Below are 26,962 nucleotides of genomic sequence, written 5' to 3' on the forward strand. Positions count from 1 at the left end.
CGGGCGGGGCTAACCCTTCTCTAAGCAGTCGAAAGGAAAAAGTAGCTGGAACGCACAGAACGGAAGTGGATGAAAGAGCTTCCGGGTGAGGAGGCTGGACCACAGGCAGCCCATACTAGTGACTGACAGGTGTTAGTGACAGCTGTGACAGGCTCCTGGGCTGTACCATCATGGTATGTGGTGAGGGGTGGACATCATGTAGGATAGATGTCTATAGGCATATAGGATGTGCATGACATGTATTGTGTCCAGGGGAATAAGATGGTATGGTCCACACAGCAGCAGACAGGTGGAAGCAGGGGGCTCCCTGGAGGGGGGGGATCTGGGGAGGTCACGTGCACATGTATATATAGGACTGACCCCTCACCCTCCATACACAATCCTTCCATCTTCTTATTTGGCTCTCACAGTATGGCGGGGTCAGGCGATGTCACCCCCTGGTCTGCTCAGTGACAGTGACCCCCAAGGAGAACCTGTCAGCAAGGAGGCTCCTTATAGAGAGAGTGCCCCAGTGAGGTCTATAGTGTGACCGCTCCTTATAGAGAGAGGTGTCCTAGTGAGGTCTATAGTGTGACCGCTCCTTATAGAGAGAGTGCCCCAGTGAGGTCTATAGTGTGACCGCTCCTTATAGAGAGAGTGCCCCAGTGAGGTCTATAGTGTGACCGCTCCTTATAGAGAGAGTGCCCCAGTGAGGTCTATAGTGTGACCGCTCCTTATAGAGAGAGGTGTCCTAGTGAGGTCTATAGTGTGACCGCTCCTTATAGAGAGAGTGTCCTAGTGAGGTCTATAGTGTGACCGCTCCTTATAGTGTCCTAGTGAGGTCTATAGTGTGACCGCTCCTTATAGAGAGAGTGCCCTAGTGAGGTCTATAGTGTGACCGCTCCTTATAGAGAGAGTGTCCTAGTGAGGTCTATAGTGTGACCGCTCCTTATAGAGAGAGTACCCCAAGTGAGGTCTATAATGTGACCGCTCCTTATACAGAGAGTGTCCTAGTGAGGTCTATAGTGTGACCGCTCCTTATAGAGAGAGTGCCCTAGTGAGGTCTATAGTGTGACCGCTCCTTATAGAGAGAGTGCCCCAGTGAGGTCTATAGTGTGACCGCTCCTTATAGAGAGAGTGCCCTAGTGAGGTCTATAGTGTGACCGCTCCTTATAGAGAGAGTGCCCTAGTGATGTCTATAGTGTAACCGCTCCTTATAGAGAGAGTGTCCTAGTGAGGTCTATAGTGTGACCGCTCCTTATAGATAGAGTGCCCCAGTGAGGTCTATAGTGTGACCGCTCCTTATAGAGAGAGTGTCCTAGTGAGGTCTATAGTGTGACCGCTCCTTATAGAGAGAGTGCCCCAGTGATGTCTATAGTGTGACCGCTCCTTATAGAGAGAGTGCCCCAGTGAGGTCTATAGTTTGACCGCTCCTTATACAGAGAGTGCCCTAGTGAGGTCTATAGTGTGACCGCTCCTTATAGAGAGAGTGCCCTAGTGAGGTCTATAGTGTGACCGCTCCTTATAGAGAGAGTGTCCTAGTGAGGTCTATAGTGTGACCGCTCCTTATAGAGAGAGTGTCCTAGTGAGGTCTATAGTGTGACCGCTCCTTATAGAGAGAGTGCCCCTAGTGAGGTCTATAGTGTGACCGCTCCTTATAGAGAGAGTGCCCCAGTGTGGTCTATAGTGTGACCGCTCCTTATAGAGAGAGTGTCCTAGTGAGGTCTATAGTGTGACCGCTCCTTATAGTGAGAGTGTCCTAGTGAGGTCTATAGTGTGACCGCTCCTTATAGAGAGAGTGTCCTAGTGAAGTCTATAGTGTGACCGCTCCTTATAGATAGAGTGCCCCAGTGAGGTCTATAGTGTGACCGCTCCTTATACAGAGAGTGTCCTAGTGAGGTCTATAGTGTGACCGCTCCTTATAGAGAGAGTGTCCTAGTGAGGTCTATAGTGTGACCGCTCCTTATAGAGAGAGTGTCCTAGTGAGGTCTATAGTGTGACCGCTCCTTATACAGAGAGTGTCCTAGTGAGGTCTATAGTGTGACCGCTCCTTATAGAGAGAGTGTCCTAGTGAGGTCTATAGTGTGACCGCTCCTTATAGAGAGAGTGCCCTAGTGAGGTCTATAGTGTGACCGCTCCTTATAGAGAGAGTGCCCCAGTGAGGTCTATAGTGTGACCGCTCCTTATAGAGAGAGTGCCCTAGTGAGGTCTATAGTGTGACCGCTCCTTATAGAGAGAGTGTCCTAGTGAGGTCTATAGTGTGACCGCTCCTTATAGAGAGAGTGCCCTAGTGAGGTCTATAGTGTGACCGCTCCTTATAGTGAGAGTGTCCTAGTGAGGTCTATAGTGTGATCGCTCCTTATAGAGAGAGTGCCCTAGTGAGGTCTATAGTGTGACCGCTCCTTATAGAGAGAATGCCCTAGTGAGGTCTATAGTGTGACCGCTCCTTATAGAGAGAGTGTCCTAGTGAGGTCTATAGTGTGACCGCTCCTTATAGAGAGAGGTGTCCTAGTGAGGTCTATAGTGTGACCGCTCCTTATAGAGAGAGTGCCCTAGTGAGGTCTATAGTGTGACCGCTCCTTATAGAGAGAGGTGCCCTAGTGAGGTCTATAGTGTGACCGCTCCTTATAGAGAGAGGTGCCCTAGTGAGGTCTATAGTGTGACCGCTCCTTATAGAGAGAGTGCCCTAGTGAGGTCTATAGTGTGAACGCTCCTTATACAGAGTGTCCTAGTGAGGTCTATAGTGTGACCGCTCCTTATAGATAGAGTGCCCCAGTGAGGTCTATAGTGTGACCGCTCCTTATAGAGAGAGTGCCCTAGTGAGGTCTATAGTGTGACCGCTCCTTATAGAGAGAGTGCCCTAGTGAGGTCTATAGTGTGACTGCTCCTTATAGTGAGAGTGTCCTAGTGAGGTCTATAGTGTGACCGCTCCTTATAGAGAGAGTGCCCCAGTGAGGTCTATAGTGTGACCGCTCCTTATAGAGAGAGTGCCCTAGTGAGGTCTATAGTGTGACCGCTCCTTATAGAGAGAGTGCCCTAGTGAGGTCTATAGTGTGACCGCTCCTTATAGAGAGAGTGCCCTAGTGAGGTCTATAGTGTGACCGCTCCTTATAGATAGAGTACCCCAAGTGAGGTCTATAGTGTGACCGCTCCTTATAGAGAGAGTGTCCTAGTGAGGTCTATAGTGTGACTGCTCCTTATAGAGAGAGTGTCCTAGTGAGGTCTATAGTGTGACCGCTCCTTATAGATAGAGTGCCCCAGTGAGGTCTATAGTGTGACCGCTCCTTATAGAGAGAGTGTCCTAGTGAGGTCTATAGTGTGACCGCTCCTTATAGAGAGAGTGCCCCAGTGATGTCTATAGTGTGACCGCTCCTTATACAGAGAGTGCCCTAGTGAGGTCTATAGTGTGACCGCTCCTTATAGAGAGAGTGCCCTAGTGAGGTCTATAGTGTGACCGCTCCTTATAGATAGAGTGCCCTAGTGAGGTCTATAGTGTGACCGCTCCTTATAGAGAGAGTGCCCTAGTGAGGTCTATAGTGTGACCGCTCCTTATAGAGAGAGTGTCCTAGTGAGGTCTATAGTGTGACCGCTCCTTATAGAGAGAGTGCCCCTAGTGAGGTCTATAGTGTGACCGCTCCTTATAGAGAGAGTGCCCCAGTGTGGTCTATAGTGTGACCGCTCCTTATAGAGAGAGTGTCCTAGTGAGGTCTATAGTGTGACCGCTCCTTATAGTGAGAGTGTCCTAGTGAGGTCTGTAGTGTGACCGCTCCTTATAGAGAGAGTGTCCTAGTGAAGTATATACTGTGACCGCTCCTTATAGATAGAGTGCCCCAGTGAGGTCTATAGTGTCACCGCTCCTTATACTGAGAGTGTCCTAGTGAGGTCTATAGTGTGACCGCTCCTTATAGTGAGAGTGTCCTAGTGAGGTCTATAGTGTGACCGCTCCTTATAGAGAGAGTGTCCTAGTGAGGTCTATAGTGTGACCGCTCCTTATAGAGAGAGTGTCCTAGTGAGGTCTATAGTGTGACCGCTCCTTATAGAGAGAGTGCCCCAGTGTGGTCTATAGTGTGACCGCTCCTTATAGAGAGAGTGCCCTAGTGAGGTCTATAGTGTGACCGCTCCTTATAGATAGAGTGCCCCAGTGAGGTCTATAGTGTGACCGCTCCTTATAGAGAGAGTGCCCTAGTGAGGTCTATAGTGTGACCGCTCCTTATAGAGAGAGTGCCCTAGTGAGGTCTATAGTGTGACCGCTCCTTATAGAGAGAGTGCCCTAGTGAGGTCTATAGTGTGACCGCTCCTTATAGAGAGAGTGCCCTAGTGAGGTCTATAGTGTGACCGCTCCTTATAGAGAGAGTGTCCTAGTGAGGTCTATAGTGTGACCGCTCCTTATAGAGAGAGGTGTCCTAGTGAGGTCTATAGTGTGACCGCTCCTTATAGAGAGAGTGTCCTAGTGAGGTCTATAGTGTGACCACTCCTTATAGAGAGAGTGCCCTAGTGAGGTCTATAGTGTGACCACTCCTTATAGAGAGAGTGTCCTAGTGAGGTCTATAGTGTGACCGCTCCTTATAGAGAGAGTGTCCTAGTGAGGTCTATAGTGTGACCGCTCCTTATAGAGAGAGGTGTCCTAGTGAGGTCTATAGTGTGACCGCTCCTTATAGAGAGAGGTGCCCTAGTGAGGTCTATAGTGTGACCGCTCCTTATAGATAGAGTGCCCCAGTGAGGTCTATAGTGTGACCGCTCCTTATAGAGAGAGTGCCCCAGTGTGGTCTATAGTGTGACCGCTCCTTATACAGAGAGTGTCCTAGTGAGGTCTATAGTGTGACCGCTCCTTATAGATAGAGTGCCCCAGTGAGGTCTATAGTGTGACCGCTCCTTATAGAGAGAGTGCCCTAGTGAGGTCTATAGTGTGACTGCTCCTTATAGAGAGAGTGCCCCAGTGAGGTCTATAGTGTGACCGCTCCTTATACAGAGAGTGTCCTAGTGAGGTCTATAGTGTGACCGCTCCTTATAGTGAGAGTGTCCTAGTGAGGTCTATAGTGTGACTGCTCCTTATAGAGAGAGTGCCCCAGTGAGGTCTATAGTGTGACCGCTCCTTATACAGAGAGTGTCCTAGTGAGGTCTATAGTGTGACCGCTCCTTATAGTGAGAGTGTCCTAGTGAGGTCTATAGTGTGACCGCTCCTTATAGAGAGAGTGCCCTAGTGAGGTCTATAGTGTGACCGCTCCTTATAGAGAGAGTGCCCTAGTGAGGTCTATAGTGTGACCGCTCCTTATAGAGAGAGTGCCCTAGTGAGGTCTATAGTGTGACCGCTCCTTATAGAGAGAGTGCCCTAGTGAGGTCTATAGTGTGACCGCTCCTTATAGAGAGAGTGTCCTAGTGAGGTCTATAGTGTGACCGCTCCTTATAGAGAGAGGTGTCCTAGTGAGGTCTATAGTGTGACTGCTCCTTATAGAGAGAGTGCCCTAGTGAGGTCTATAGTGTGACCGCTCCTTATACAGAGAGCGCCCCAGTGTGGTCTATAGTGTGACCGCTCCTTATACAGAGAGTGCCCCTAGTGAGGTCTATAGTGTGACCGCTCCTTATAGAGAGAGTGCCCCTAGTGAGGTCTATAGTGTGACCGCTCCTTATAGAGAGAGTGCCCCTAGTGAGGTCTATAGTGTGACCGCTCCTTATAGAGAGAGCGCCCCAGTGAGGTCTATAGTGTGACCGCTCCTTATAGAGAGAGTGTCCTAGTGAGGTCTATAGTGTGACCGCTCCTTATAGAGAGAGTGCCCCAGTGAGGTCTATAGTGTGACCGCTCCTTATAGAGAGAGTGTCCTAGTGAGGTCTATAGTGTGACCGCTCCTTATAGAGAGAGTGCCCTAGTGAGGTCTATAGTGTGACCGCTCCTTATAGAGAGAGTGTCCTAGTGAGGTCTATAGTGTGACCGCTCCTTATAGAGAGAGTGCCCTAGTGAGGTCTATAGTGTGAACGCTCCTTATACAGAGTGTCCTAGTGAGGTCTATAGTCTGACCGCTCCTTATAGAGAGAGTGGCTCAGTGAGGTCTATAGTGTGACCGCTCCTTATAGAGGGAGTGCCCTAGTGAGGTCTATAGTGTGACCGCTCCTTATAGAGAGAGTGCCCTAGTGAGGTCTATAGTGTGACCGCTCCTTATAGAGAGAGTGTCCTAGTGAGGTCTATAGTGTGACCGCTCCTTATAGTGAGAGTGCCCCAGTGAGCTCTATAGTGTGACCGCTCCTTATAGAGAGAGTGCCCTAGTGAGGTCTATAGTGTGACCGCTCCTTATAGAGAGAGTGTCCTAGTGAAGTCTATAGTGTGACCGCTCCTTATAGAGAGAGAGTGTCCTAGTGAAGTCTATAGTGTGACCGCTCCTTATAGTGAGAGTGTCCTAGTGATGTCTATAGTGTGACCGCTCCTTATACAGAGTGCCCCAGTGAGGTCTATAGTGTGACCGCTCCTTATAGAGAGAGTGTCCTAGTGATGTCTATAGTGTGACCACTCCTTATAGAGAGAATGCTCCAATTGATGTCTATAGTGTGACTGCTCCTTATAGAGAGAGTGTCCTAGTGAGGTCTATAGTGTAATCGCTCCTTATAGAGAGAGTGTCCTAGTGAGGTCTACAGTGTGACCGCTCCTTATACAGAGAGTGTCCTAGTGAGGTCTATAGTGTGACCGCTCCTTATAGAGAGAGTGTCCTAGTGAGGTCTATAGTGTGACCGCTCCTTATAGTGAGAGTGTCCTAGTGAGGTCTATAGTGTGACCGCTCCTTATAGAAAGAGTGTCCTAGTGAGGTCTATAATGTGACCGCTCCTTATACAGAGAGTTCCCTAGTGAGGTCTATAGTGTGACCGCTCCTTATAGAGAGAGTGCCCTAGTGAGGTCTATAGTGTGACCGCTCCTTATAGAGAGAGTGTCCTAGTGAGGTCTATAGTGTGACCGCTCCTTATACAGAGAGTTCCCTAGTGAGGTCTATAGTGTGACCGCTCCTTATAGAGAGAGTGCCCTAGTGAGGTCTATAGTGTGACCGCTCCTTATAGAGAGAGTGCCCTAGTGAGGTCTATAGTGTGACCGCTCCTTATAGAGAGAGTGCCCTAGTGAGGTCTATAGTGTGACCGCTCCTTATAGAGAGAGTGCCCTAGTGAGGTCTATAGTGTGACCGCTCCTTATAGAGAGAGTGCCCTAGTGAGGTCTATAGTGTGACCACTCCTTATAGTGAGAGTGCCCCAGTGAGGTCTATAGTGTGACCGCTCCTTATAGAGAGAGTGTCCTAGTGAGGTCTATAGTGTGACTGCTCCTTATAGAGATAGTGCCCCAGTGAGGTCTATAGTGTGACCGCTCCTTATAGAGAGAGTGCCCCAGTGAGGTCTATAGTGTGACCGCTCCTTATAGAGAGAGTGTCCTAGTGAGGTCTATAGTGTGACCGCTCCTTATAGTGAGAGTGTCCTAGTGAGGTCTATAGTGTGATTGCTCCTTATAGAGAGAGTGCCCCAGTGAGGTCTATAGTGTGACCGCTCCTTATACAGAGAGTGTCCTAGTGAGGTCTATAGTGTGACCGCTCCTTATACAGAGAGTGCCCCAGTGAGGTCTATAGTGTGACCGCTCCTTATAGAGAGAGCGCCCCAGTGAGGTCTATAGTGTGACCGCTCCTTATAGAGAGAGTGCCCTAGTGAGGTCTATAGTGTGACCGCTCCTTATAGATAGAGTGCCCCAGTGAGGTCTATAGTGTGACTGCTCCTTATAGTGAGAGTGCCCTAGTGAGGTCTATAGTGTGACCGCTCCTTATAGAGAGAGTGCCCCAGTGAGGTCTATAGTGTGACCGCTCCTTATAGAGAGAGTGCCCTAGTGAGGTCTATAGTGTGACCGCTCCTTATAGAGAGAGTGCCCTAGTGAGGTCTATAGTGTGACCACTCCTTATAGTGAGAGTGCCCCAGTGAGGTCTATAGTGTGACCGCTCCTTATAGAGAGAGTGTCCTAGTGAGGTCTATAGTGTGACTGCTCCTTATAGAGAGAGTGCCCCAGTGAGGTCTATAGTGTGACCGCTCCTTATAGAGAGAGTGCCCCAGTGAGGTCTATAGTGTGACCGCTCCTTATAGAGAGAGTGTCCTAGTGAGGTCTATAGTGTGACCGCTCCTTATAGTGAGAGTGTCCTAGTGAGGTCTATAGTGTGACTGCTCCTTATAGAGAGAGTGCCCCAGTGAGGTCTATAGTGTGACCGCTCCTTATACAGAGAGTGTCCTAGTGAGGTCTATAGTGTGACCGCTCCTTATACAGAGAGTGTCCTAGTGAGGTCTATAGTGTGACCGCTCCTTATAGAGAGAGTGCCCCAGTGAGGTCTATAGTGTGACCGCTCCTTATAGAGAGAGTGCCCCAGTGAGGTCTATAGTGTGACCGCTCCTTATAGAGAGAGTGTCCTAGTGAGGTCTATAGTGTGACTGCTCCTTATAGAGAGAGTGCCCCAGTGAGGTCTATAGTGTGACCGCTCCTTATAGAGAGAGTGCCCCAGTGAGGTCTATAGTGTGACCGCTCCTTATAGAGAGAGTGTCCTAGTGAGGTCTATAGTGTGACCGCTCCTTATAGTGAGAGTGTCCTAGTGAGGTCTATAGTGTGACTGCTCCTTATAGAGAGAGTGCCCCAGTGAGGTCTATAGTGTGACCGCTCCTTATACAGAGAGTGTCCTAGTGAGGTCTATAGTGTGACCGCTCCTTATACAGAGAGTGTCCTAGTGAGGTCTATAGTGTGACCGCTCCTTATAGAGAGAGTGCCCCAGTGAGGTCTATAGTGTGACCGCTCCTTATAGAGAGAGTGCCCCAGTGAGGTCTATAGTGTGACCGCTCCTTATAGAGAGAGCGCCCCAGTGAGGTCTATAGTGTGACCGCTCCTTATAGATAGAGTGCCCCAGTGAGGTCTATAGTGTGACCGCTCCTTATAGAGAGAGTGCCCTAGTGAGGTCTATAGTGTGACCGCTCCTTATAGAGAGAGTGTCCTAGTGAGGTCTATAGTGTGACTGCTCCTTATAGAGAGAGTGCCCCAGTGTGGTCTATAGTGTGACCGCTCCTTATACAGAGAGTGTCCTAGTGAGGTCTATAGTGTGACCGCTCCTTATAGATAGAGTGCCCCAGTGAGGTCTATAGTGTGACTGCTCCTTATAGTGAGAGTGTCCTAGTGAGGTCTATAGTGTGACCGCTCCTTATAGAGAGAGTGTCCTAGTGAGGTCTATAGTGTGACCGCTCCTTATAGAGAGAGTGCCCTAGTGAGGTCTATAGTGTGACCGCTCCTTATAGTGAGAGTGTCCTAGTGAGGTCTATAGTGTGACCGCTCCTTATAGTGAGAGTGTCCTAGTGAGGTCTATAGTGTGACCGCTCCTTATAGTGAGAGTGTCCTAGTGAGGTCTATAGTGTGACCGCTCCTTATAGTGAGAGTGTCCTAGTGAGGTCTATAGTGTGACTGCTCCTTATAGAGAGAGTGCCCCAGTGAGGTCTATAGTGTGACCGCTCCTTATAGAGAGAGTGCCCTAGTGAGGTCTATAGTGTGACTGCTCCTTATAGTGAGAGTGTCCTAGTGAGGTCTATAGTGTGACCGCTCCTTATAGAGAGAGTTCCCTAGTGAGGTCTATAGTGTGACTGCTCCTTGTAGAGAGAGTGCCCCAGTGAGGTCTATAGTGTGACCGCTCCTTATACAGAGAGTGTCCTAGTGAGGTCTATAGTGTGACCGCTCCTTATAGATAGAGTGCCCCAGTGAGGTCTATAGTGTGACTGCTCCTTATAGTGAGAGTGTCCTAGTGAGGTCTATAGTGTGACCGCTCCTTATAGAGAGAGTGCCCCAGTGAGGTCTATAGTGTGACTGCTCCTTATAGTGAGAGTGTCCTAGTGAGGTCTATAGTGTGACCGCTCCTTATAGAGAGAGTGCCCCAGTGTGGTCTATAGTGTGACCGCTCCTTATAGAGAGAGTGTCCTAGTGTGGTCTATAGTGTGATCGCTCCTTATAGATAGAGTGCCCCAGTGAGGTCTATAGTGTGACCGCTCCTTATAGAGAGAGTGCCCTAGTGAGGTCTATAGTGTGACTGCTCCTTATAGAGAGAGTGCCCTAGTGAGGTCTATAGTGTGACCGCTCCTTATACAGAGAGCGCCCCAGTGTGGTCTATAGTGTGACCGCTCCTTATACAGAGAGCGCCCCAGTGAGGTCTATAGTGTGACCGCTCCTTATAGAGAGAGTGCCCCTAGTGAGGTCTATAGTGTGACCGCTCCTTATAGAGAGAGTGCCCCTAGTGAGGTTTATAGTGTGACCGCTCCTTATAGAGAGAGCGCCCCAGTGAGGTCTATAGTGTGACCGCTCCTTATAGAGAGAGTGTCCTAGTGAGGTCTATAGTGTGACCGCTCCTTATAGAGAGAGTGCCCCAGTGAGGTCTATAGTGTGACTGCTCCTTATAGAGAGAGTGCCCTAGTGAGGTCTATAGTGTGACCGCTCCTTATAGAGAGAGTGTCCTAGTGAGGTCTATAGTGTGACCGCTCCTTATAGAGAGAGTGTCCTAGTGAGGTCTATAGTGTGACCGCTCCTTATAGAGAGAGCGCCCCAGTGAGGTCTATAGTGTGACCGCTCCTTATAGAGAGAGTGCCCTAGTGAGGTCTATAGTGTGACCGCTCCTTATAGAGAGAGTGTCCTAGTGAGGTCTATAGTGTGACCGCTCCTTATAGAGAGAGTGCCCTAGTGAGGTCTATAGTGTGACCGCTCCTTATAGAGAGAGTGCCCTAGTGAGGTCTATAGTGTGACCGCTCCTTATAGAGAGAGTGTCCTAGTGAGGTCTATAGTGTGACCGCTCCTTATAGAGAGAGTGCCCTAGTGAGGTCTATAGTGTGAACGCTCCTTATACAGAGTGTCGTAGTGAGGTCTATAGTGTGACCGCTCCTTATAGAGAGAGTGCCGCAGTGAGGTCTATAGTGTGACCGCTCCTTATAGAGGGCGTGCCCTAGTGAGGTCTATAGTGTGACCGCTCCTTATAGAGAGAGTGCCCTAGTGAGGTCTATAGTGTGACCGCTCCTTATAGAGAGAGAGTCCTAGTGAGGTCTATAGTGTGACCGCTCCTTATAGAGAGAGCGCCCCAGTGAGGTCTATAGTGTGACCGCTCCTTATACAGAGAGTGTCCTAGTGAGGTCTATAGTGTGACCGCTCCTTATACAGAGAGCGCCCCAGTGTGGTCTATAGTGTGACCGCTCCTTATACAGAGAGTGCCCCTATTGAGGTCTATAGTGTGACCGCTCCTTATAGAGAGAGTGCCCCTAGTGAGGTCTATAGTGTGACCGCTCCTTATAGAGAGAGTGCCCCTAGTGAGGTCTATAGTGTGACCGCTCCTTATAGAGAGAGCGCCCCAGTGAGGTCTATAGTGTGACCGCTCCTTATAGAGAGAGTGTCCTAGTGAGGTCTATAGTGTGACCGCTCCTTATAGAGAGAGTGCCCCAGTGAGGTCTATAGTGTGACCGCTCCTTATAGAGAGAGTGTCCTAGTGAGGTCTATAGTGTGACCGCTCCTTATAGAGAGAGTGCCCTAGTGAGGTCTATAGTGTGACCGCTCCTTATAGAGAGAGTGTCCTAGTGAGGTCTATAGTGTGACCGCTCCTTATAGAGAGAGTGCCCTAGTGAGGTCTATAGTGTGAACGCTCCTTATACAGAGTGTCCTAGTGAGGTCTATAGTGTGACCGCTCCTTATAGAGAGAGTGCCCCAGTGAGGTCTATAGTGTGACCGCTCCTTATAGAGGGAGTGCCCTAGTGAGGTCTATAGTGTGACCGCTCCTTATAGAGAGAGTGCCCTAGTGAGGTCTATAGTGTGACCGCTCCTTATAGAGAGAGTGTCCTAGTGAAGTCTATAGTGTGACCGCTCCTTATAGAGAGAGTGCCCTAGTGAGGTCTATAGTGTGACCGCTCCTTATAGAGAGAGTGTCCTAGTGAGGTCTATAGTGTGACCGCTCCTTATAGTGAGAGTGCCCCAGTGAGCTCTATAGTGTGACCGCTCCTTATAGAGAGAGTGCCCTAGTGAGGTCTATAGTGTGACCGCTCCTTATAGAGAGAGTGTCCTAGTGAAGTCTATAGTGTGACCGCTCCTTATAGAGAGAGTGTCCTAGTGATGTCTATAGTGTGACCGCTCCTTATACAGAGTGTCCTAGTGAGGTCTATAGTGTGACCGCTCCTTATAGAGAGAGTGTCCTAGTGATGTCTATAGTGTGACCACTCCTTATAGAGAGAATGCTCCAATTGATGTCTATAGTGTGACTGCTCCTTATAGAGAGAGTGTCCTAGTGAGGTCTATAGTGTGATCGCTCCTTATAGAGAGAGTGTCCTAGTGAGGTCTACAGTGTGACCGCTCCTTATACAGAGAGTGTCCTAGTGAGGTCTATAGTGTGACCGCTCCTTATAGAGAGAGTGTCCTAGTGAGGTCTATAGTGTGACCGCTCCTTATAGTGAGAGTGCCCTAGTGAGGTCTATAGTGTGACCGCTCCTTATAGAAAGAGTGTCCTAGTGAGGTCTATAATGTGACCGCTCCTTATACAGAGAGTTCCCTAGTGAGGTCTATAGTGTGACCGCTCCTTATAGAGAGAGTGCCCTAGTGAGGTCTATAGTGTGACCGCTCCTTATAGAGAGAGTGTCCTAGTGAGGTCTATAGTGTGACCGCTCCTTATAGAGAGAGTGCCCTAGTGAGGTCTATAGTGTGACCGCTCCTTATAGAGAGAGTGCCCTAGTGAGGTCTATAGTGTGACCGCTCCTTATAGAGAGAGTGCCCTAGTGAGGTCTATAGTGTGACCGCTCCTTATAGAGAGAGTGCCCTAGTGAGGTCTATAGTGTGACCACTCCTTATAGTGAGAGTGCCCCAGTGAGGTCTATAGTGTGACCGCTCCTTATAGAGAGAGTGTCCTAGTGAGGTCTATAGTGTGACTGCTCCTTATAGAGAGAGTGCCCCAGTGAGGTCTATAGTGTGACCGCTCCTTATAGAGAGAGTGCCCCAGTGAGGTCTATAGTGTGACCGCTCCTTATAGAGAGAGTGTCCTAGTGAGGTCTATAGTGTGACCGCTCCTTATAGTGAGAGTGTCCTAGTGAGGTCTATAGTGTGATTGCTCCTTATAGAGAGAGTGCCCCAGTGAGGTCTATAGTGTGACCGCTCCTTATACAGAGAGTGTCCTAGTGAGGTCTATAGTGTGACCGCTCCTTATACAGAGAGTGCCCCAGTGAGGTCTATAGTGTGACCGCTCCTTATAGAGAGAGCGCCCCAGTGAGGTCTATAGTGTGACCGCTCCTTATAGAGAGAGTGCCCTAGTGAGGTCTATAGTGTGACCGCTCCTTATAGATAGAGTGCCCCAGTGAGGTCTATAGTGTGACTGCTCCTTATAGTGAGAGTGCCCTAGTGAGGTCTATAGTGTGACCGCTCCTTATAGAGAGAGTGCCCCAGTGAGGTCTATAGTGTGACCGCTCCTTATAGAGAGAGTGCCCTAGTGAGGTCTATAGTGTGACCGCTCCTTATAGAGAGAGTGCCCTAGTGAGGTCTATAGTGTGACCACTCCTTATAGTGAGAGTGCCCCAGTGAGGTCTATAGTGTGACCGCTCCTTATAGAGAGAGTGTCCTAGTGAGGTCTATAGTGTGACTGCTCCTTATAGAGAGAGTGCCCCAGTGAGGTCTATAGTGTGACCGCTCCTTATAGAGAGAGTGCCCCAGTGAGGTCTATAGTGTGACCGCTCCTTATAGAGAGAGTGTCCTAGTGAGGTCTATAGTGTGACCGCTCCTTATAGTGAGAGTGTCCTAGTGAGGTCTATAGTGTGACTGCTCCTTATAGAGAGAGTGCCCCAGTGAGGTCTATAGTGTGACCGCTCCTTATACAGAGAGTGTCCTAGTGAGGTCTATAGTGTGACCGCTCCTTATACAGAGAGTGCCCCAGTGAGGTCTATAGTGTGACCGCTCCTTATAGAGAGAGCGCCCCAGTGAGGTATATAGTGTGACCGCTCCTTATAGAGAGAGTGCCCTAGTGAGGTCTATAGTGTGACCGCTCCTTATAGATAGAGTGCCCCAGTGAGGTCTATAGTGTGACTGCTCCTTATAGTGAGAGTGCCCTAGTGAGGTCTATAGTGTGACCGCTCCTTATAGAGAGAGTGCCCCAGTGAGGTCTATAGTGTGACCGCTCCTTATAGAGAGAGTGCCCTAGTGAGGTCTATAGTGTGACCGCTCCTTATAGAGAGAGTGCCCTAGTGAGGTCTATAGTGTGACCACTCCTTATAGTGAGAGTGCCCCAGTGAGGTCTATAGTGTGACCGCTCCTTATAGAGAGAGTGTCCTAGTGAGGTCTATAGTGTGACTGCTCCTTATAGAGAGAGTGCCCCAGTGAGGTCTATAGTGTGACCGCTCCTTATAGAGAGAGTGCCCCAGTGAGGTCTATAGTGTGACCGCTCCTTATAGAGAGAGTGTCCTAGTGAGGTCTATAGTGTGACCGCTCCTTATAGTGAGAGTGTCCTAGTGAGGTCTATAGTGTGACTGCTCCTTATAGAGAGAGTGCCCCAGTGAGGTCTATAGTGTGACCGCTCCTTATACAGAGAGTGTCCTAGTGAGGTCTATAGTGTGACCGCTCCTTATACAGAGAGTGTCCTAGTGAGGTCTATAGTGTGACCGCTCCTTATAGAGAGAGTGCCCCAGTGAGGTCTATAGTGTGACCGCTCCTTATAGAGAGAGTGCCCCAGTGAGGTCTATAGTGTGACCGCTCCTTATAGAGAGAGCGCCCCAGTGAGGTCTATAGTGTGACCGCTCCTTATAGATAGAGTGCCCCAGTGAGGTCTATAGTGTGACCGCTCCTTATAGAGAGAGTGCCCTAGTGAGGTCTATAGTGTGACCGCTCCTTATAGAGAGAGTGTCCTAGTGAGGTCTATAGTGTGACTGCTCCTTATAGAGAGAGTGCCCCAGTGTGGTCTATAGTGTGACCGCTCCTTATACAGAGAGTGTCCTAGTGAGGTCTATAGTGTGACCGCTCCTTATAGATAGAGTGCCCCAGTGAGGTCTATAGTGTGACCGCTCCTTATAGTGAGAGTGCCCTAGTGAGGTCTATAGTGTGACCGCTCCTTATAGAGAGAGTGTCCTAGTGAGGTCTATATTGTGACCGCTCCTTATAGAGAGAGTGTCCTAGTGAGGTCTATATTGTGACCGCTCCTTATAGTGAGAGTGTCCTAGTGAGGTCTATAGTGTGACCGCTCCTTATAGAGAGAGTGTCCTAGTGAGGTCTATAGTGTGACCGCTCCTTATAGAGAGAGTGCCCTAGTGAGGTCTATAGTGTGACCGCTCCTTATAGTGAGAGTGTCCTAGTGAGGTCTATAGTGTGACCGCTCCTTATAGTGAGAGTGTCCTAGTGAGGTCTATAGTGTGACCGCTCCTTATAGAGAGAGTGCCCTAGTGAGGTCTATAGTGTGACCGCTCCTTATAGTGAGAGTGTCCTAGTGAGGTCTATAGTGTGACTGCTCCTTATAGAGAGAGTGCCCCAGTGAGGTCTATAGTGTGACCGCTCCTTATAGAGAGAGTGCCCTAGTGAGGTCTATAGTGTGACTGCTCCTTATAGTGAGAGTGTCCTAGTGAGGTCTATAGTGTGACCGCTCCTTATAGAGAGAGTGTCCTAGTGAGGTCTATAGTGTGACCGCTCCTTATAGAGAGAGTGCCCTAGTGAGGTCTATAGTGTGACTGCTCCTTGTAGAGAGAGTGCCCCAGTGAGGTCTATAGTGTGACCGCTCCTTATACAGAGAGTGTCCTAGTGAGGTCTATAGTGTGACCGCTCCTTATAGATAGAGTGCCCCAGTGAGGTCTATAGTGTGACTGCTCCTTATAGTGAGAGTGTCCTAGTGAGGTCTATAGTGTGACCGCTCCTTATAGAGAGAGTGCCCCAGTGAGGTCTATAGTGTGACTGCTCCTTATAGTGAGAGTGTCCTAGTGAGGTCTATAGTGTGACCGCTCCTTATAGAGAGAGTGCCCCAGTGTGGTCTATAGTGTGACCGCTCCTTATAGAGAGAGTGTCCTAGTGTGGTCTATAGTGTGATCGCTCCTTATAGATAGAGTGCCCCAGTGAGGTCTATAGTGTGACCGCTCCTTATAGAGAGAGTGCCCTAGTGAGGTCTATAGTGTGACTGCTCCTTATAGAGAGAGTGCCCTAGTGAGGTCTATAGTGTGACCGCTCCTTATACAGAGAGCGCCCCAGTGTGGTCTATAGTGTGACCGCTCCTTATACAGAGAGCGCCCCAGTGAGGTCTATAGTGTGACCGCTCCTTATAGAGAGAGTGCCCCTAGTGAGGTCTATAGTGTGACCGCTCCTTATAGAGAGAGTGCCCCTAGTGAGGTTTATAGTGTGACCGCTCCTTATAGAGAGAGCGCCCCAGTGAGGTCTATAGTGTGACCGCTCCTTATAGAGAGAGTGTCCTAGTGAGGTCTATAGTGTGACCGCTCCTTATAGAGAGAGTGTCCTAGTGAGGTCTATAGTGTGACCGCTCCTTATAGAGAGAGTGCCCTAGTGAGGTCTATAGTGTGACCGCTCCTTATAGAGAGAGTGCCCTAGTGAGGTCTATAGTGTGACCGCTCCTTATAGAGAGAGTGTCCTAGTGAGGTCTATAGTGTGACCGCTCCTTATAGAGAGAGTGCCCTAGTGAGGTCTATAGTGTGAACGCTCCTTATACAGAGTGTCCTAGTGAGGTCTATAGTGTGACCGCTCCTTATAGAGAGAGTGCCGCAGTGAGGTCTATAGTGTGACCGCTCCTTATAGAGGGCGTGCCCTAGTGAGGTCTATAGTGTGACCGCTCCTTATAGAGAGAGTGTCCTAGTGAGGTCTATAGTGTGACCGCTCCTTATAGAGAGAGAGTCCTAGTGAGGTCTATAGTGTGACCGCTCCTTATAGAGAGAGCGCCCCAGTGAGGTCTATAGTGTGACCGCTCCTTATACAGAGAGTGTCCTAGTGAGGTCTATAGTGTGACCGCTCCTTATACAGAGAGTGTCCTAGTGATGTCTATAGTGTGACCGCTCCTTATACAGAGTGTCCTAGTGAGGTCTATAGTGTGACCGCTCCTTATACAGAGAGTGCCCCTAGTGAGGTCTATAGTATGACCGCTCCTTATAGAGAGTGCCCCAGTGAGGTCTATAGTGTGACCGCTCCTTATACAGAGAGTGCCCCAGTGAGGTCTATAGTGTGACCGCTCCTTATAGAGAGAGCGCCCCAGTGAGGTCTATAGTGTGACCGCTCCTTATAGAGAGAGTGTCCTAGTGAGGTCTATAGTGTGACCGCTCCTTATACAGAGAGTGCCCTAGTGAGGTCTATAGTGTGATCGCTCCTTATAGAGAGAGCGCCCCAGTGAGGTCTATAGTGTGACCGCTCCTTATAGAGAGAGTGCCCTAGTGAGGTCTATAGTGTGACTGCTCCTTATAGTGAGAGTTTCCTAGTGAGGTCTATAGTGTGACCGCTCCTTATAGAGAGAGTGCCCTAGTGAGGTCTATAGTGTGACCGCTCCTTATAGAGAGAGTGCCCCAGTGAGGTCTATAGTGTGACCGCTCCTTATACAGAGAGTGCCCTAGTGAGGTCTATAGTGTGACCGCTCCTTATACAGAGAGTGTCCTAGTGAGGTCTATAGTGTGACCGCTCCTTATAGATAGAGTGCCCCTAGTGAGGTCTATAGTGTGACTGCTCCTTATAGTGAGAGTGTCCTAGTGAGGTCTATAGTGTGACCGCTCCTTATAGAGAGAGTGCCCCAGTGAGGTCTATAGTGTGACCGCTCCTTATAGAGAGAGTGCCCCAGTGAGGTCTATAGTGTGACCGCTCCTTATAGAGAGAGTGCCCTAGTCAGGTCTATAGTGTGACCGCTCATTATAGAGAGAGTGTCCTAGTGAGGTCTATAGTGTGACCGCTCCTTATAGAGAGAGTGCCCTAGTGAGGTCTATAGTGTGACCGCTCCTTATAGAGAGAGTGCCCTAGTGAAGTCTATAGTGTGACCACTCCTTATAGAGAGAGTGTCCTAGTGATGTCTATAGTGTGACCGCTCTTTATAGAGAGAGTGTCCTAGTGAAGTCTATAGTGTGACCGCTCCTTATAGAGAGAGTGTCCTAGTGAGGTCTATAGTGTGACCGCTCCTTATAGTGAGAGTGCCCCAGTGAGCTCTATAGTGTGACCGCTCCTTATAGAGAGAGTGCCCTAGTGAGGTCTATAGTGTGACCGCTCCTTATAGAGAGAGTGTCCTAGTGAAGTCTATAGTGTGACCGCTCCTTATAGAGAGAGAGTGTCCTAGTGAGGTCTATAGTGTGACCGCTCCTTATAGAGAGAGTGCCCTAGTGAGGTCTATAGTGTGACCGCTCCTTATAGAGAGAGTGTCCTAGTGAGGTCTATAGTGTGACCGCTCCTTATAGTGAGAGTGCCCCAGTGAGCTCTATAGTGTGACCGCTCCTTATAGAGAGAGTGCCCTAGTGAGGTCTATAGTGTGACCGCTCCTTATAGAGAGAGTGTCCTAGTGAAGTCTATAGTGTGACCGCTCCTTATAGAGAGAGAGTGTCCTAGTGAAGTCTATAGTGTGACCGCTCCTTATAGTGAGAGTGTCCTAGTGATGTCTATAGTGTGACCGCTCCTTATACAGAGTGTCCTAGTGAGGTCTATAGTGTGACCGCTCCTTATAGAGAGAGTGTCCTAGTGATGTCTATAGTGTGACCACTCCTTATAGAGAGAATGCTCCAATTGATGTCTATAGTGTGACTGCTCCTTATAGAGAGAGTGTCCTAGTGAGGTCTATATTGTGACCGCTCCTTATACAGAGAGTGTCCTAGTGAGGTCTATAGTGTGACCGCTCCTTATAGAGAGAGTGTCCTAGTGAGGTCTATAGTGTGACCGCTCCTTATAGTGAGAGTGCCCTAGTGAGGTCTATAGTGTGACCGCTCCTTATAGAAAGAGTGTCCTAGTGAGGTCTATAATGTGACCGCTCCTTATACAGAGAGTTCCCTAGTGAGGTCTATAGTGTGACCGCTCCTTATAGAGAGAGTGCCCTAGTGAGGTCTATAGTGTGACCGCTCCTTATAGAGAGAGTGTCCTAGTGAGGTCTATAGTGTGACCGCTCCTTATAGAGAGAGTGCCCTAGTGAGGTCTATAGTGTGACCGCTCCTTATAGAGAGAGTGCCCTAGTGAGGTCTATAGTGTGACCGCTCCTTATAGAGAGAGTGCCCTAGTGAGGTCTATAGTGTGACCGCTCCTTATAGAGAGAGTGTCCTAGTGAGGTCTATAGTGTGACCGCTCCTTATAGAGAGAGTGCCCTAGTGAGGTCTATAGTGTGACCGCTCCTTATAGAGAGAGTGCCCCAGTGAGGTCTATAGTGTGACCGCTCCTTATAGAGAGAGTGCCCTAGTGAGGTCTATAGTGTGACCGCTCCTTATACAGAGTGCCCTAGTGAGGTCTATAGTGTGACCGCTCCTTATAGAGAGAGTGCCCTAGTGAGGTCTATAGTGTGACCGCTCCTTATAGAGAGAGTGTCCTAGTGAGGTCTATAGTGTGACTGCTCCTTATAGAGAGAGTGCCCCAGTGAGGTCTATAGTGTGACCGCTTCTTATAGAGAGAGTGCCCTAGTGAGGTCTATAGTGTGACCGCTCCTTATACAGAGTGCCCTAGTGAGGTCTATAGTGTGACCGCTCCTTATAGAGAGAGTGCCCTAGTGATGTCTATAGTGTAACCGCTCCTTATAGAGAGAGTGCCCTAGTGAGGTCTATAGTGTGACCGCTCCTTATAGTGTCCTAGTGAGGTCTATAGTGTGACCGCTCCTTATACAGAGAGTGCCCTAGTGAGGTCTATAGTGTGACCGCTCCTTATACAGAGAGAGTGCCCCAGTGAGGTCTATAGTGTGACCGCTCCTTATAGAGAGTGTCTTAGTGAGGTCTATAGTGTGACCGCTCCTTATAGAGAGTGCCCTAGTGAGGTCTATAGTGTGACTGCTCCTTATAGAGAGAGTGCCCTAGTGAGGTCTATAGTGTGACCGCTCCTTATAGAGAGTGTCCTAGTGAGGTCTATAGTGTGACCGCTCCTTATAGAGAGAGGTGTCCTAGTGAGGTCTATAGTGTGACCGCTCCTTATAGAGAGAGTGCCCTAGTGAGGTCTATAGTGTGACCGCTCCTTATAGAGAGAGTGTCCTAGTGAGGTCTATAGTGTGACCGCTCCTTATAGAGAGAGGTGTCCTAGTGAGGTCTATAGTGTGACCGCTCCTTATAGAGAGAGTGCCCCAGTGAGGTCTATAGTGTGACCGCTCCTTATAGACCTCTCCTCTGTACGAGCAGTCACGCTATAGACCTCTCCTCTGTACGGGCGGTCACGCTATAGACCTCTCCTCTGTACGGGCGGTCACGCTATAGACCTCTCCTCTGTACGGGCAGTCACGCTATAGACCTCTCCTCTGTACGGGCAGTCACGCTATAGACCTCTCCTCTGTACGGGCAGTCACGCTATAGACCTCTCCTCTGTACGGGCAGTCACGCTATAGACCTCTCCTCTGTACGAGCAGTCATATCCTGGTAAAGGATTTACCTCCCTGAAGACATGGAAACTCTCGCCATTTTGAACACAGTGTTGAGGGATTAAGTTTAATTCCTTGGCAAAACATTTTCCATAATCGGAGCAGGTGTGTGACTGCTCCCCGATGTGTGACCGCTCCCCAGTATATGGCTGCTCCCCGATGTGTGGCTTCTCTCCAGTATATGGCTTCTCCCCGGTGTGTGACTGCGCCTCAGTATATGGCTTCTCCCCGGTTGTGGCTTCTCTCTGTTATGTGGCTTCTCTCCAGTATATGGCTTCTCCTCGGTTGTGGCTTCTCTCCAGTATATGGCTTCTCCTCGGTTGTGGCTTCTCTCCAGTATATGGCTTCTCCCCGGTTGTGGCTTCTCTCTGTTATGTGGCTTCTCTCCAGTATATGGCTTCTCCCCGGTTGTGGCTTCTCTCCAGTATATGGCTTCTCCTCGGTTGTGGCTTCTCTCCAGTATATGGCTTCTCCCCGGTTGTGGCTTCTCTCTGTTATGTGGCTTCTCTCCAGTATATGGCTTCTCCCCGGTTGTGGCTTCTCTCCAGTATATGGCTTCTCCTCGGTTGAGGCTTCTCTCCAGTATATGGCTTCTCCTCGGTTGTGGCTTCTCTCCAGTATATGGCTTCTCCTCGGTTGTGGCTTCTCCTCGGTTGTGGCTTCTCTCCAGTATATGGCTTCTCCCAGATGTGTGACTGCTCCCCAGTGTGTGGCTTCTCTCCAGTGTGTGGCTTCTCTCCAGTATGTAGCTACTCTCCAGTGTGTGGCTTCTCCTCGGTGTGTGGCTTCTCTCTGCTGTGTGGCTTCTCTCCAGTGTGTGGCTTCTCCTCGGTTGTGGCTTCTCTCTGCTGTGTGGCATCTCCCCGGTTGTGGCTTCTCCCCGGTTGTGGCTTCTCTCTGCTGTATGGCTTCTCCCCGATGTGTGACTGCGCCCCAGTATATGGCTTCTCTCCACTGTGTGGCTTCTCCCTGCTATGTGGCTTCTCCCCGGTTGTGGCTTCTCTCTGCTGTGTGGCTTCTCCCCAGTTGTGGCTTCTCTCTGCTGTATGGCTTCTCCCCAGTTGTGGCTTCTCTCCAGTGTGTGGCTTCTCCCCGGTGTGTGGCTTCTCTCTGCTGTGTGGCTTCTCCCCGGTTGTGGCTTCTCTCTGCTGTATGGCTTCTCCCCGGTTGTGGCTTCTCCCCGATGTGTGACTGCTCCCCAGTATATGGCTTCTCTCCAGTGTGCGGCTTCTCTCCAGTATGTAGCTTCTCTCCGGTGTGTGGCTTCTCCCCAGTATATGGCTACTCCCCAGTGTGTGGCTTCTCTCCGGTGTGTGGCTTCTCCTCAGTTGTGGCTTCTCTCTGCTGTATGGCTTCTCCCCAGTTGTGGCTTCTCTCTGCTGTATGGCTTCTCCCCGGTTGTGGCTTCTCTCCAGTGTGTGGCTTCTCCCCAGTATATGGCTACTCCCCAGTGTGTGACTTCTCCCCGGTTATGGCTTCTCCCCAGTTTGTGTTCTCTGATAGTCAGACTGCTCTTACAGCGGAGAGCTTCATAATGGAAGGATCTGTAGCATGACTGCACGTGTAGTATGGCTGTCCTTACACACAGGTCCTCTCTATGATGTCTCCTTGTTATGTTTGTCCTCACCAGGACACCAGCCATGACCCAGCATTGTGTGTAACTTCTCATCCAAGTATTTACATAATGTATCTCCCAGGTAGAGCGATGAAGTCACATGAAACGTTCACTCATTTCCCGGGAGGAGGCTCCTATAGATATCACCCTGCAGAAAGACTAAGAGCAGACCATGGGAAGAGTCATGTGACTGAAAGCCTCCTAAATCTGAGCCTGGAGATCATCCACCTGCTGACCGGAGAGGTGAGGGATTGTGGGAAATCTGTCCCATGAGCTGACTCTTCTCTCTAGTAATAACACCGGAGCGGAGAGGTGAGGGATTGTGGGAATGTCTATAGTGATATTTATCAGGGTCTCTCCATACTCAGGACTACACAGTAGTGAAGAAGACATCTGATAAGTATGTGACCCCCAGCAGCCGCCCCCCCCATGTGTCAGGAGGATGGAGCAGGAGCCCGAGCCCCATCATGGAGCCTTCACCTCACTCACTGATACCTGAGAGCAACAACGAGCAGAAGATCCTGGAGCTGACCAACAAGATGATCTGTCTGCTGAGCGGAGAGGTGAGCGCTGCTGGGAATGCTGGGACATTAGACACTAACACAAGGGATGATGTGTCTGGAGGATGATGAGGACGGTGTCATTGTGTTGTCAGGTTCCTATAAGGTGTCAGGATGTCACCGTCTATTTCTCCATGGAGGAGTGGGAGTATTTAGAAGGACACAAGGATCTGTACAAGGAGGTGATGATGGACGACCACCAGACCCTCACATCACCTTCTAACAGACCATTAATGAAGAGATGTCCTCTTTACTCTCAGGCTTGTCCAGGGGAAATTGTCGTCCAGAATGATCAGGTATTTATCAGACACTTTGCACATGTTATCAGTAGCTGCGTTCATTGTGGTTGCTGACGTTCTCCTGACAGGATGAAGATTTGAATGATCAACGAATAGAAGTTCTAGATGGAGAAGAGGAGAGTAATGTGGATGATGATCGGCACTTTACAGAGGTTGAGGTTTTTACAGATGTCAGCCCAGGTAAGTAGCATGTAGAGCCTCTAACCCCATCTTATACTGTACACCTTACCATACAGACCAGTGAGAGGGAGGTTTCTCCTGGGTCTATGGCAGCCTACGACTACTTGAACTTCAGATTTGGAACATCCAAAGTTCATCCATGAAATAGCTGACATGCCATCTTGATTCCTTACAGATAAAAGCAGAAACTGGAGCATCTCCGAGAGACACTTGATAGTAGCTGAAGATTGTGGGAGCCAAGATCAGGCGGTTGCACACGATGTTTCAGAAGACCATTCGGTCGCATCTCCTGCCGCTTTGGTTCTTGACAATACAGATCTATCACCTGATCCATCTAGTTATGCCACCACTTCTGCAAAATCCCCTTCTGTTACTGCTCGAAACGGGAGTAAAATCCATTATTGTTCTGAATGCGGGAAGTATTTCACCCGGCGGTCGAATCTTTTGGCCCATCAAAGATACCACAATGGTGAGAAGCCATTCCCATGTCTGGAATGTGGTAAACGCTTCTCGAGAAGAGACAGACTTATCGCACACCAGAGGATTCACACTGGAGAGAAGCCGTTCGCTTGTCTTGTATGTGGAAAGTGTTACACCCGCAACGAGTCCCTCATCGAACACCAGAAAAGTCACACTCGCCGGAAGCCGTTTTCATGCTCTGAATGTGGCCAGAGTTTTAGGTACGAGACCACCCTTCTCGATCACCACAAGACACACATGGAGCCGTCCTTTCTGTGTCCGGAGTGTGGGAGTTGTTTCTTCCAGGAATCCGAGCTTGAGAAACACCTCATCGGCCACAACATCGAAACACCGTTTGCCTGTTCTGAGTGCGGAATCTTGTTTGCAAACCTGTCAGATCTGAGTGAACACGAGACTACGCGTCACAGATGCCAGAAGCAGGTTTCTTGTTTCAAATGTGGAAAACCTTTCACCAGAACCACGAGAGCTCAGACAGGCGACGAGCCATTATTGTGCCCGGAATGCCATAAATATTGTGCCCCGAAATCCATACTTGGTAAGCACAAGCGCGCTCACACTAGGGAGAAACCGTACACCTGCTTCGAATGTGGGAAGTGCTTTTCACAAAAATCAGTTCTAATCCAGCATCAGAGAACACACACCGGGGAGAAGCCGTACGCCTGTTCCGATTGTGGGAAATGTTTCGCCAAGAAATCAAACTTAATCCCGCACAAGAGAACTCACAACGGCGAGAGGCCATTCCCGTGTCTTCAGTGTGGGAAATCCTTTACCAGGAATGATCGGCTTTTGGCTCACCAGAGAACCCACACGGGCGAGAGGGCGACTTTGGCCTACGGGAATTCCTTTTCCTACGAACCTGATTTCATCCTGCACCAGAAAGCTCGCGCAGATGTGAAGCCATTCCTATGTGTAGAGTGCGGGGAGTGTTTTACGAACATATCTGATCTTCTCAAACACAAGGCCCTGCACATAGGCGAGATGTTCGCGTTCTAAAGGGGGGCGAGATGTTTTACGTTCCAGTGTTCATGTTTACAGGCGGCTCTAATTCAGGAGAACGAATTGTTGGATTATGTGCACATTTCTGGCCAGCTCGGCCTCTTCCACATGGTGGACCGTTTATTGCCATATTCTTGTTTACAAAAAACAGTGTTATACAAATAAAGTTTATTTAATATTGCCCGTTTGTCCCTAGTATAAGTTACTTGGAGCCTCTAACACCAGAGCGCTCCATACACAGCCCATTGTCCTCTGTCCCAAAGGCGACTGTATACATTACACTTTTGTCAGTCGAAATGGTCAAGCTGGCCGTGGAACAGGGCTGTGGAGTCAGCGCCAGGGCCGGGATTGGGTGGGGTCTGCAAAATACTACCGACTCCAGAATAAATGATCTTTTACTACTGATATTGTATGATTACTAAGAGGCCATGTCTGGGACACATTCACTTCCATAGGAACTCAAGGAACTCCTTCTGTCTGACCGTGGCCGTCAGCCATTTATGAAGGACTCAGAGCCACAGTTGTTGGTTTGGCTTCTGTCTCCCCCAGTTGTGATGGATATTTTCGGTCGACTCTCAAGTGAGAATACCAATGTTTGGCCTGATAGAATCCCGATCAGCCAAAACTAGTCTATCAGTCAGACACAATTTTTTGCAGGTACCACATCGGAATAGACTTAAGAAAGACTCTTCGTCTCCTACCTTTCGGGTCATTCCGTGTCAAGTGAACCAATGATTTTTCCCTCTATATTTTTAATTCTTTTGAGATTTTGTCATTTGGTAATAGTGTGTCAGAGAATGCAAAATGTGAAGAAAAAAAAAATTCTAGAAATTTTTTTGGATTTTTAATTGATTTTCAAAGTTCAGAAAAAGTGCGAATTTCGGTGTTTCCTGCCTTTACATTTCTCCTCATAACTTAGGCTAGAAAAAAGATAGAGAAACAAAATAAACGCCATTCTACTCAGAACTATACAGGCTTTCACCAAATATGTCACAAGAGTATCTTTGTTAATATTTTACCCATGTGAACGCAAACGCAAAATTTTAAAACGCATTTCCGAAAAAAATGTTTTTATTTAAAAATTTCAAAAAAATGCACATGGGCCTGCTATGCCCTTAGCCACATCTGTACCAAAAATTCAAGTTGGGATCGCGATGGGATAATATTTTAAAATATAACTATTACAGTGTCATTCCGAAAATCTTGAATTCAGATCTGTTCAGCCTGTGGTCTAAAATGACAGTGAAGTCCATGAAGTGGTAGAAGGCGGCACAAGATTGGCAATGGATGACATAACTGGTTATGTGACCTGTGAATATGATCGGCGCTGGTGGCTGGCTACTGTACTCTCCAAAGATTGTGAAAATGAAGACAATAAAATTGACTTTTTTGCATCCTTCTGGTCCAGCACCATCCTTTTTGTATCCAAGAAAACCAGACATTTTACAAGTCAACAAAAATCAGATATTAACTCAGGTGGAGCCGAACACCATGACAGGCCGGACATACTCTGACACAAAAGGAAATGGCCATTGCTAGTAAGCGCTTATGGACAAGATTACATTTTACTCACTAGAAAGGACAAATTGATGATAAAAGGCCAGTAGTTTAGAAATGTCCTATTAATGGTTTGATTGGTTCATATTTTATAGAATGAGGATTTATCTACTGGACTATTTTTCTTAATTAATTACATGTTTAGTGATATAATAAAAAACAATTGTTACATGTAGAAATAGGTGTTATAAATATTAGTTCTTGTACTCTTGTTAACATATAATTAGGATGAGACTATTTAGAAAATCGCACTTGAGGATATGAGCAGCTCTTTTCTTTCGGTTTGTTCAATGCATTCAGGTTGAAAATGCTGGACAAGTTGTGTTCTGATGATAAGATGTATTTATTCTGGCACTTATGGGATTTGTTTTTTGTTTCTCTTTATTGTTGCATATAAATGTTGAATTCAGCAAGTTGTAATTTGAAAAGAAAAAAGGAAGAAGCTCACACAAACATAAAATCAGATGATTCAAGGCTTAAAAAAAAAAAATAAAAAAAAAAATGATCCCAATTTGGTCCCAAGTTGAAAACCTGTACAAATATAACCAAGAACACAAGTAACACAAATGCATTTTTTTCACAATTTTAGAACATACGTTTTTTTCACAATTGCGCATCAAAATTTTGAATTTGATTTCTCCAAAACAAAATATAAAGAAACATCGTCTTGTGACATATCAAATGAAAGCCGGTACCGCTCTGAGAAAAATGATGCCTCTCCCACCTATTTATCTTAATTCTAGCCCGAGATATGATAAAAAATGTAAA

General features: G+C 48.4%; 2 protein-coding genes across 2 annotated transcripts in view; one reads left to right on the top strand and one right to left on the bottom strand.

Annotated features, from left to right (window-relative positions):
• LOC142219344 (uncharacterized) overlaps window positions 1-26,962 on the bottom strand; it is an 80,530-nt gene that overhangs the window by 7,521 nt on the left and 46,047 nt on the right. The window lies entirely within an intron of this gene.
• Window positions 132-24,817, top strand: LOC142219337 (uncharacterized). The gene is made up of 6 exons (XM_075288315.1): window positions 132-173; window positions 22,205-22,365; window positions 22,491-22,685; window positions 22,778-22,978; window positions 23,050-23,161; window positions 23,337-24,817. Exons 2-6 carry the CDS (start codon window positions 22,213-22,215, stop codon window positions 24,632-24,634), a joined length of 1,959 nt encoding a protein of 652 aa, XP_075144416.1. The 5' UTR covers window positions 132-173; window positions 22,205-22,212; the 3' UTR covers window positions 24,635-24,817.

The sequence above is a fragment of the Leptodactylus fuscus genome, chromosome 10, assembly GCF_031893055.1.
Source record: "Leptodactylus fuscus isolate aLepFus1 chromosome 10, aLepFus1.hap2, whole genome shotgun sequence".
In the NCBI taxonomy this organism is placed as follows: domain Eukaryota; kingdom Metazoa; phylum Chordata; class Amphibia; order Anura; family Leptodactylidae; genus Leptodactylus; species Leptodactylus fuscus.